General features: G+C 38.2%; 2 protein-coding genes across 3 annotated transcripts; one reads left to right on the top strand and one right to left on the bottom strand.

Moving 5' to 3' along the window:
• Positions 1–391: 391 nt before the first annotated feature.
• Positions 392–6,980, top strand: cpsf4 (cleavage and polyadenylation specific factor 4). Of its 2 annotated transcripts, XM_074655389.1 has the most exons (8): positions 392–806; positions 961–1,011; positions 2,725–2,877; positions 3,018–3,113; positions 3,265–3,358; positions 3,582–3,654; positions 3,786–3,953; positions 5,998–6,980. In XM_074655389.1, the coding sequence occupies exons 1-8, from the start codon at positions 704–706 to the stop codon at positions 6,064–6,066; spliced, it is 807 nt and encodes a 268-aa protein (XP_074511490.1). In that variant the 5' UTR covers positions 392–703; the 3' UTR covers positions 6,067–6,980. The 2 variants fall into 2 exon arrangements, with proteins under 2 accessions (XP_074511490.1, XP_074511491.1); XM_074655390.1 differs by lacking the exons at positions 392–806; positions 961–1,011 and adding an exon at positions 1,609–2,257.
• Positions 6,981–7,097: 117 nt separating this feature from the next.
• Positions 7,098–10,118, bottom strand: atp5mf (ATP synthase membrane subunit f). Its single transcript, XM_074655391.1, has 4 exons — positions 9,978–10,118; positions 8,782–8,889; positions 7,420–7,536; positions 7,098–7,253 (listed from the first exon to the last, which is right to left on the bottom strand). The coding sequence occupies exons 1-4, from the start codon at positions 9,991–9,993 to the stop codon at positions 7,225–7,227; spliced, it is 270 nt and encodes an 89-aa protein (XP_074511492.1). The 5' UTR covers positions 9,994–10,118; the 3' UTR covers positions 7,098–7,224.
• Between the last annotated feature and the right edge of the window lie 916 nt (positions 10,119–11,034).

Raw genomic sequence — 11,034 nt, 5'->3', positions numbered from 1 at the left:
TTATTGTGTTGAGTTGAATGTGTTACTTATTTTATACTGTAATTACCTTGTGCCTTTTCTACCTTTCTTTTCTTTTCTCAAAGCTGACTCGGTGTAAACTGCTCAAAATTCCAATGTACTTATAGGTGACCATGGCAAATAAAACTCTTGAATCTTGAATTACAGTAAAAGGACAAGGTGCATACAGAACAAGAACAAATAATATCTGTAAAATAATACATGAAAATAATAATAAATTAAATTAAGGGCTATAGGGCTGTATACCTGTAATTCATATTCTTCTATTATACAAAGAAGTTTCAATAAATGTTTTTGTTTTCCATGACTTTACGGGCTTTAATGTCAGAAAGACACTCAGAATGAAACACATTAAACCTGGGTGAGCACTCGGTGATCGTTTAGTCTGGTCTCACTCCGTCAGAGGTCAGAGGTCAGTCTGCGCGCCTTCCTTCCATCCCTCCACTGTTGAGATCAACTAGTTGAGAACAAGGAGCTGTTTCCTGACTAACTAAACCTCATACAACGACTAATGCTCCGGTGTTTTCTCTAAAACAGTCCCGTAAAGCTACACAGAAGAGCAGCTCGTGTTGTGGTTTCTCCTCGGGAGTGTTGTTAGCTCCTCGGTTAGCCTCAGCTAGCCTCGTTAGCATCTTTAGAAAGCACTAGCTAGCTACCAGAAGCTGACATCTCTCTGACTGCAGACATGCAGGACATGCTGGCTAACGTGGACCACCTGAAGTTTGACCTGGAGCTGGCTGTGCAGCAGCAGCTCGGAGCTCAGCCTCTACCTTTCCCCGGCATGGACAGTGAGTAGCTCTGGAGGCTAGCTGGTTAGCTAACGGCAGGTTGACTCTGACACACCTGGCTGCTGGATGCTGCTCATGTTGGCTTTGTGTTTCACCTCTATCTTTATTAAGGCTGTATAATAATATGTATGTGTGTGTGTGTGTGTCTCTGCAGAATCTGGGTCTGCTGTGTGTGAGTACTTCATGAGAGCAGCTTGTCAGAAAGGTAAAAACACAACAAACACAACACCACGTTTAGTGTTTCAACTCCATAAAGGTTGGGGACTCACACAAGAGATGGATTTAAACAATAACAGTCAGCACTGGAAGCAGAGTTTCTAAAGTCAAGCTCCTAAAACACTACATTACCCACAATGCACCCAGAGCCTTTTAGAAGTAAGGTAACTGCTCATGTTCAAATATAAATACAATATATACAGTAAATAAAGCTCTCAGTAGGGCTGGGGGAGGATTTGACAGAGGAATCGTATTGTGTTAATATGAACACATTGTTTTTCAAAAAACACCTCAAACACCACCTGTTCATCAAGGCCTGTGATCTCATCTGACTCTTCCTACACATCACTCTCTTAATTACTTAGCTATAGTTTCTCCTCTGTGTTATTATTGGTATGATTTTGTGTGCCCCCTTTGTAAAGCGTCCTTGGGTTTCTGAAAGGCGCTATATGAGTCCAATTTATTATTATTATTATTATTAGTTTATTAATGAAAATACTATTAATAGGTAAAGTGATTGATAACAGATATGATAAAATATTAAGAACAATACCAGTAAAAAACACAGGAAAAAATAATATGAGAAGCAAAGATAAAAACTTAAGTGCTGACAAGGTTGGATTACCCCAATATAAAAGCCAGATTAAAAAAATATGTCTTTAATTTACTACATTTCCCAGAATGCAGCCAGACCCCTTTAGAAGTAAGGTAACTGCTCATGTTCAAATATAAACTAATATCCACTGTTCACAAATACAATAAATAAAAGCTTGCAGTAGGGCTGGGTGATGAGTTGACAGTGGAAATCGTATCGTGTTAATATGATCACATTGTTTTGTTAGTTATTAATGAAAATAATAACAATAGGTAAAGTGATTGATAACAGATATGATAAAATATTAAGAACAATACCAATAAAAAAACACAGAAAAAAATAATATGAATAGCAAAGATAAAAACTTAAGAGCTGACGAGGTTGGATTACCCCAATATAAAAGCCAGATTTAAAAAAATAGGTCTTTAATTATTTATTTTTAAAATACCTGGGGAGTTTGCTGTTCTAAAATCCAATGGAAGGGCATTCCACAGTTTAAAGCCATAACAACAGAAAGCAGCATCACCGACGTTAAATCATGCTCATCGGCTATTTCTTCTTTTACCATTCCTCCACTATTTAAAACTCACCCACGGAAAAAAACAAAACTCCTGAAAATGTTAATTTCTTGTCAACCAAGGTAGGGCTGCACAATTAACAGAAATTTTATCAAATTCGAGGCGTTGTATTTGTGAAAGGCAAATGTGTGGAAAAAGTACCATTTAAAATGAAATATTGTCATGCTGCAGAGATGTCCTGGCCTACACATCATATTCTACAGACTTTAAAAAACATCTTTGTTTGGTACAGATCCCTGCAAAAATCACACCATAAACATTTTAATATATTTTTCAATGAAAATGAAAAAAATAATTATCGCAATTAGACATTTTTTCAAAATCATGCATGCAGCCTTAAACCAAGGTATAGTGAACAATGGCTGTTCTCGTAAACCTAGGTGACCAATATAATGCATTTCCTGTAGCTGCTTCACAATAATATCCTCTGTGTGATTTGTTAGTGCCACACTATTTGTGAAAAGGATTAGCAATCAGCAGTTTGAAATAGAAAAGTCTGTGTTATATCTTCATTTGTTTCCTCTCCCAGGCGGGATGTGTCCGTTCCGTCACATCAGTGGCGAGAAGACGGTGGTGTGTAAGCACTGGCTCAGAGGACTGTGTAAGAAAGGAGACCAGTGCGAGTTTCTCCACGAATACGACATGACCAAGATGCCTGAGTGCTACTTCTACTCCAAGTTTGGTTTGTTGACGTTTGATGTTTCATAAAATCACACAGATGAGCTCGATGACTGTATTTGCATTGTGACTGTTGATCAGTTGTTAAAATACCTAGAGTGTATTTGTCCCTGTTTAATTAATTTGTGTGTCGTCTCTCGGCAGGTGAGTGTAGCAACAAGGAATGTCCATTCCTGCACATTGACCCAGAGTCCAAGATCAAAGACTGTCCCTGGTATGACCGAGGCTTCTGCAAACACGGTATGTCCTGCTCACATAAACGTTCCAGCAGTACTGATATTAACATACTGTTTATACTCATAGTCTTCCACTCTTCATCAGCAGCAAAACAAAAGCAAAACTTACTCTCTGTTGTGGTTTGTGTTTATCATCTTCCATCTTCCTGTCTCAGGTCCAGACTGCAGACACAGACACACAAGAAGAGTCATCTGTATGAATTACCTGGTGGGCTTCTGTCCAGAGGGAAAATCCTGTAAATTTATGCAGTACGTTTTCCTTTTTTATTTGATTCCTACATAATAGAAATGTGTTAAAAGACACCACTTATGACTTGTTTTAGCATTTGGTTTTGTAACTTGGGATAGTTCTTATGTCATCTAGTAAAATATTCTTTTGACAAACGATTGAGTTAGCAATAAAATAAAATAAATAATTGGAGGCTTTACTTTACAGTTATGTAGATTTTAACAGTGAAATGTTCTTCTTCAGCCCTCGTTTTGAATTGCCTATGGGAGCTTCTGAACAGCCTCCTCTACCAATGCAAATACAGAGCCAGTCAAAGGTAAGAGGATACATGCACACACACCCACATGCTGAAGCCTCTACCTCAGCGCTCTGCTCCACGTTATTTACCTGCTACTTTATTGTTGAACAGCCAAGAAAATTACGTTTTCTCTTTGTTTCCTGCTGCAGCCTGTGCCTACCATCGGTCGCTCGTCGCTCTCTCTAATCCAGCTCACCAACTCCAGTCCAGGCATGCGGCCGCAGAACCATATGCCGATGGCTCCTCCTCATCCTCAGCAAAACAACATGACTGGCAACAGAGGGCCTCGGCCACTGGATCAGGTCACCTGCTACAAGGTGAGTCATCTGAACATCTGTCTGCTAATATGCCCTTTTGTGTTCAAAATCACCACCAAGACACCAGTCTCTCTCACTGTAGTCGTAAATAAAGCTGTAAAACCTTAAAGCAGGCCTATTCAATTGGGGGCCCATGGTCCAAATCCGGCCCCTTTGATCATTCATAAATATGGAAAAATATTTAACCCTCTGAGACTGGCCGACATTGCTGTTTTTAAGACGCTGTAGCGGGCTCAGCTAGAATGGATAAGATATTGATATCATGTTAAACTACAACACGCAACAAATCTATTGGTACCAACCATGTCATGTTAGCTTGTCAGGAAGGAGGTTAGATTATCAGAAGATCATTTTAGTAGAAGGCTAATTAGCCCATTCATTAGTTCTGTCTTAAGCACAGAAATACTTATTTTGTTAAAAAAGTTTGAACCTATGCTGTTTGATCAGAGGGAATTTCAACTGAATAAAAAGAATGTTAAATGCAACATTGTGTTTATTAATACAATAACCTACTAATATTAAAAAGGTGTATTGTTTTCACATTTAAATTCTTAGCTTTGCTAAACACAGAAATGTAAATGGTCCTTCTAAAAATGTTTGAATAATGCCTAAAAGCAATAGTTTGACATTTTGGGATATGGTATTCGCTTTCTTGCCGAGAGTTAGATGAGAAGATCGATACCACTCTCAGATCTGTTAAGTAAATATGAAGCTACTGCCAGCAGCCACTTTAATACTTTACTTTGTTATTTTCACACATGCAGCATTTCGGTTTCCAACTTTAACAACTCATTTTGTAGAAGGTTTGTAATCCTTACAGATAGTCAAAACAAAGAAAAAGATGTTAAAGAAAATGAAATAGACAAAGATCATAATAATGGTAATACATTAAAAGGTAACTTGGGTATTGGGCTATTTTCCCATGTTTATATGTATAAGTCACTAATAGGGACGACAATTTCTGAAATTGGTCCAGTATTGAGGGAGAACGCTGTAACCGGCAGCCGTGAAACGAGCTGCGAGGGCTGCGAGGGCAGTGAGCAGTGTCACTATAACGTTATGTTCACTAAAAGTGCTGTATTTTTGCCACTGACGGGCTCAAATTATCATAAGTGTCTGACAACTTTATGTTTACCTTTCACTTGATCCGGTCTTTTTGTTATTGTGTCCAAGTCCCGCTCAAGGAGAAGTCTAGTTGTGAAATCTGAAATCTGACTATCTGTATACTCTGGCTCAAATAAGTACAGACGGCCATGGAATTCAAAGACCTCATCCACGTTGCCAAATGCCATGACATTGAAAATCTTTTAGATTACACTAAGCTACCATTTCTGTACTCCAACACAACAAACTCTGCCTGGAGGTATTCCACTATTCCACCGATATCTTCCAGCAACACGTCACCTCGCCAGATTTCAGAACGAGACTTCTCCTTGAGCGAGGCTCTTTCCATAATGTCAGACACTAATAATAACAATCACAGCCTGTCGTGGTAAAAACAAGCACTATTTCGTAAATGACGATGCCAGCTTGCACCATATTGCAGCCTGTGAGCAGCTTCTGTCTGCAGCGCTCTCCCTCAATACTGGACCAATTTCAGAAAATTGTAGTCACTATTAGTGACTTACACATACAGTATACATGGCAAAATAGGGTCCAGGACAAATATCCAAGTTATCCTTTTAGTAAGCCAAGAAATAGTCGACAACCTAACCCCATGTAAAACAGCAAATTAATCAAACATTATCAAACATGTTAATTATTGATTTTTAGAGGTTCTAGTAGGCAGATTTAGTTACCTTTGGACACAGCCAGGCAAGCAGGTTCCCTGTTTCTATCCCTTGTGCTAAGCTATGTGGTTGCTGGCTCCAGCTACATATTTACAGACATGAGTGGCATTGATCTTCTCATCTAACAATCTGCAAGAAAGCAGATAAGAGTATTTGCTCATATCATCGGGGAGAATTTTTTTTTACCAGCTTTCTTTTGCTTTCAATAAGGAGCCATTAATGTCTTCCTTCTTTTGTCCTCCGTGCGTCTGCAGTGTGGTGAGAAGGGCCACTATGCCAACAAATGCACTAAAGGCCATCTTGCCTTCCTGAGTGGACAGTAACCTCCAGCCTCGAGGTCACCGCGGTGCTGTAGCTCAGTCTCTCCTGATGTGAGCAGAGGAGACCAGAGGAAGCCCCCTTTGCTCCGCAGGCTGAAGTTGAACTTAAAGACTTTGACTGCCGCTGTTGTGTGTGTGAACTCATAGACACAGGCAGTAGGAAAAAGATTAAGAAAGATAAACATAGCTATCTCTATTTTTTTGTGGATACATGAAATAACAAGAAAAAACAGAAGAGGTCACGATCTGCGTGGCTGTGGTTGAATGACTCGACTTGTGTGTGTTAGTCTTTGGAGTTTTCTACAACATTTGTACTGTGAAGCACACTGAATATTTAAATAGACATCACATCTGGGGTCCAACAGAGGTGCAGTGCTGCAACATGTTGCTGCTTCTTTACAGGATATCATGTGCGTTTCTCCTTGGGTCATGTGACTGCATCAGTGACACCAGACCAGTTTTTCTATTCCGCTACTTCTAGTGAATCTGACTCAAATGCATTAAAAAAAAAAAGTGATAAATGCCAGTAGGAATGTAAATTAATGCAGTTTGTACTCAAACTACTGTTATTAATCAGAGCCCAAATCCACCCTGCAATGGTTTGTATTGTTTTTGTAACACCACCTAAAATCTTCTGGCTTGTGACAAACAAAATCACACAAGTCAAATTTTAGACTTTCTAACTGTAACCACACGGTTTCTTGCAAACATTTAAAATCCTGGAAATAATTATTTACCAGTTGTGTGTGTGTGGAGGCCCTGTGTTGTTAATTTTACATGTGGGGGTACAGCAGTTTGGCTCAGCTAAAAAAAAAAAAAAAAGTTATCTCAAAGGATGAATTTGATTGTTGTGTTGCCAGCCTGAACATATTCTCACCATGTGTACAGTGTGTACAAATAAATGTTCTTGTTACAGATTTACCAGTTATACTTTCATGCATTCATGTAACTACAACAGTGAGGTGGCTGACACAGCTGACATTTAGATGCAGCTAAATAACTGGAAACTAAAAATCACACACACAAACATGATATCCAATAATAAATCTTAGTATTGTTTATTGGTCACAACAGTCACATATTCAACACAGAGCTGAGAGTAGAAAGAGCCGGGGGAGCAAAGAGGTTCAAGTTCAACCCCTGATGGCTGCTGAGGGAGCTTTAGTGGTACTTCCTCCAGCGATCATGTTCTGGAAGAGAAGGACAAAAAGAGAGTTTAAATGAAATGTCTTATTTTTCCACACTGGAGTTAAAAAAAATCAAACATTGGAGAAGTGACATTTACTCTTAGAAAACATACTTTATAGTAAAAGGTATAACATCCTAAACCAGAAGTAAGGAGTGTGTATTTCTTACTGAGGTGGTCGTATTCCCACATGTAGCTCAATGCCACGTAGCCAACCAGCAGCATAGCTACACCACCGATGCCTCCCTTCTTCACGTTAATGTACTTGTTGTAGTATCTGTCGTGGCCTGGAAGACAAAAAACAAACCATAAACCACAGCTGAAGACTTTATGACGACATACACAGTGTCATCAAATTATAAAGATGTGAGTTAGCTAATTAAACCGGTGAGTAATCTTCACGGCATGAATAGAAATGCTATCTGCACTGATTGTATGTGAACATGGTGAAAGAGGAAATACATTTCCAGCCCTTCGTCAAATATGGGTGAGTTTTTCATTAAGTATTTTGACCGATATTGCGATTGGGATATGATTTACAATATTAGAGGGAATGATCATTTTTACATCCTTATTCACATTTTCATTGAAAAATATATTTAAAGTTCCTAGAAAAGTGTTTCCTCTTAAGAGCTTTTCACAAAGCTGCTGAGAGCAACTCTTACTGAGAACTCCTGAGCTTAGAGAAGGGGGATTGACCCCGTTGCTATGGATGGAATCATGTTTCATGAATGACGCTAGATGCTAGACAGATTTCATTCAAGATATTTTAAATATCAGAAAGTCACAGTGACCAAAGAGTCCTCTGGACGCCCTTTAACTTCTCATGGATGTACAAGCTAGTTTTGGAGCTAAAATGCTTTGTGAATTCCTCTTAAACCAAAAACATAGGAGTCCTAAGATTAGGAGTTTCTCCTAACTCACGCTAGTTGAGAACTACGTTCAGCCTCAGGGTGTTTTGTGATTATGGCGCCTGACCTGCCCTTAAAAAAACAAGATGCTGAACCGACAACCTTTCAGAACAGTTGTCAAGTGACAGCAGGGAACATTGTGTCGCGCATGCTGATAAGAATGAAAACAAAACATCCTTTATGTTCCCTGAATATTTAGCATTAAAAAAAGATTGATGTGATTGTAGTTCAAATTTGTGTAAGAAGACTTTATGGTGTGATTTCATGTCAACTCTGCTGCTGAAACACAGATTTAGTCATTTTTCGAACCTAAGATTTAAAACGTGACGTTTAAGGAGCTACAAACTTCCCAGAATTCCTTAACTTCTGTCAGGTTTGCTTTCCCGTTGCATCTTGATAATTTGGAAAAGGAGGAATGGTTAGGTTTCTGTATCGTCATGTTCCTTATATAATACTTCCTTCTGTTGCTGTTTTATTGAAAAATGGTTTCTGGTATTCAGAAAAACCTCTAACGCCTGCATTTCACAAGTCACTACAAGGCACTACTTTTTAGTGATAGTTACTCCTTAGTAAAGTTTTTTCAGGTCCACAAAAACAGTTTATCAGAACAGGTTTCCTCACCCCTGCGGACGGCTGAGAGGAGGCCATTGGGAGTGAAGTCTCGGCCTACCATCCAGGTTCCCAGCTCACCCAGTTTCACGTCCATCAGTCGCTTCTCAATCACGGGAACTGGTCACAAGTGGAGACAGCAAAGACAGTTTGATTACATGTTGTCCATAATAATGAGCAACACATGCTTAGCCCTGGTAGTGTGCTCTGGTTGCAACAGGGAGTGATTCAACACTTCATCCAGAGGTCATAACAATATGATTAAAAAGTCAATCTGCCAGAGATGAAATTACAGAAAATTAATCTGCAACAATCACTTAAATCAACCAAACATTTCCTCGTTCAAACTTTTCAAATTTGAGGCTTTTATTTGTCTCATGTTATTGAATATATTTGAGTTTTGCTCAGACTAAACAGGCAATGTGAAGATGTCACCTTGGACTCTGAGGTCTACTTTCTGACATTTTATAGACAAAACTGTTATGTGAGATGATAATCTGCAGACTAATCGAGACAGGGATTAGGCCTAACCATTAGTGGTAACCCTAAATTCTGCAAACTTAAACGTCATCCTCTGAAAAGTCGATAAAGCAAAAGTACTCAGTTTACAAATACACAAAGTGAGCTGCAAATACAGTAGACTGAAAAACACCAACTTCAATCTGCTTCATTACTTTCTATCTCTGTAGCTAACTTTAGACATTTACCAGGTGTGTAGCTATATTAAACCACTATGGACTAAGTATTCTCGGCCCACAGTTGAAAGACAGTTTGTCTGTAAGGTGAATGTGTTCAAAGATTAAAACCAACCAAAGAGAAGAGCAGACTTTGAGGTGACATGTCTGCAGGCTAGTGTGCAAGCTAGCCAGCAGAAACCGTTACATAACCTAAACATGCAAAGACAGCTTAACTATGATTAATGCGTCCTAACATGCAGGTGATATCTAAAGCTCCTGATCACCCTGCAGGACACTTTAATGTCCAACAGAGACTCTTTAAACTGTTAAACCATCAATGACACAGAAAGTCCTTGAGGTGACTTAAAGGACCACTGCGGCCTTCAGGCAGATTAACACCTTGAAACGACTCATTAACAGTCAGTCTGACAGTAAAGCACACACAGTCTGTGGAAACTAAACAATATACCAACAGCAGAGCAGATAGTAGAGACAATGTGAGACATTTAATCAGAGGACACGAGATAGTACCTGGTCTGTCCGCCATCTTGCCTGGTGCGAAGGACTAGCAGTGAGGGATCATGGGAGTAAAGCGAGAATGGTGCATTATGGGAGAATATGTAGTTTTTAAGTATATCCACTAGAGGGAAGCAGAACACATGACACTACAAGTCTACAAGAGCCAGAAGCACACATGACCAAAAGGCACAATCACACATTAAGGAACAACAACAAACTACAGGTGAATGTATTGAAAGATCCCCTTAAGACATGTTTTAAGACATAAGTACACCTGCTAAAACTAATATAGTCCTGCAATAAATCCTACCTTCATAAAGGTTATTGAAACCGTTTTAGGGTGACGTTTTTTATATACATTTATGTATATATGTATATATCTATATCTATCTATATCTATCTATATATATGTATATATAGATCTATACATATATCTATATCTATATGTATAGATCTATATATACATATAGATATATATATAGGAGTCACCACACACATATCTATTTATACATATATATATTTATCTATATATATATATATATAGATAAATATATAGGCTAATAAAAGACTGATTGACCAGAATAAATATGGAATGACAATAATAATAATATGTTTTGTAACAGATTGTTGTTGTTTAACAACTAACGATTAATATATTTTGTTATATATAGGCTAATAAAAGACTGATTGACCGGAATAAATATGGAATGACAATAATAATAATATGTATTGTAACATGTATTGTTGTTGTTTATCAACTAAACGATTAATATACTTTGTTATATATATATATATATGCAAAAGGGTGCTGGAATAAATATGGAATGATTACTGTAACAGACTGTTTTAAATGGAGTGGACAAAATGATAGAAACACCTGTGTTTTTCACCATTTTATCAACTAAACGATTAATTAACAATCAGAGTAATTGATACAGAAACTAATCGTTAATTGCGGCCCTTGTCACAACTTATAGACATATGTGATGATGGGATGAAAGTAGACATTACTTAATATTGTGGCTGCCATGGTGAAATGTACTGACCCTGTGCCCATAGAGGAAGAATG

The sequence above is a fragment of the Sebastes fasciatus genome, chromosome 13 (genome assembly GCF_043250625.1).
Source record: "Sebastes fasciatus isolate fSebFas1 chromosome 13, fSebFas1.pri, whole genome shotgun sequence".
Lineage (NCBI taxonomy): Eukaryota > Metazoa > Chordata > Actinopteri > Perciformes > Sebastidae > Sebastes > Sebastes fasciatus.
Note: the sequence above shows the minus strand (reverse complement) of the source record. Positions and strands in the feature narration are given on the sequence as shown.

What these genes read in the sequence shown, in the direction of transcription:
- cpsf4 (XM_074655389.1), top strand. Translation starts at nt 704, where the DNA reads ATGCAGGACATGCTGGCTAACGTGGACCACCTGAAGTTTGACCTGGAG. An exon ending in ACCTTTCCCCGGCATGGACA is followed by an intron (nt 807 to 960) that starts GTGAGTAGCTCT and finishes GTGTCTCTGCAG; the next exon opens with AATCTGGGTCTGCTGTGTGT. An exon ending in ATCAGGTCACCTGCTACAAG is followed by an intron (nt 3,954 to 5,997) that starts GTGAGTCATCTG and finishes GTGCGTCTGCAG; the next exon opens with TGTGGTGAGAAGGGCCACTA.
- atp5mf (XM_074655391.1), bottom strand. An exon ending in CCTCTCAGCCGTCCGCAGGG is followed by an intron (nt 7,537 to 8,781) that starts GTGAGGAAACCT and finishes TTTGTCTTCCAG; the next exon opens with GCCACGACAGATACTACAAC. An exon ending in GTGGGAATACGACCACCTCA is followed by an intron (nt 7,254 to 7,419) that starts GTAAGAAATACA and finishes CTTCTCTTCCAG; the next exon opens with AACATGATCGCTGGAGGAAG.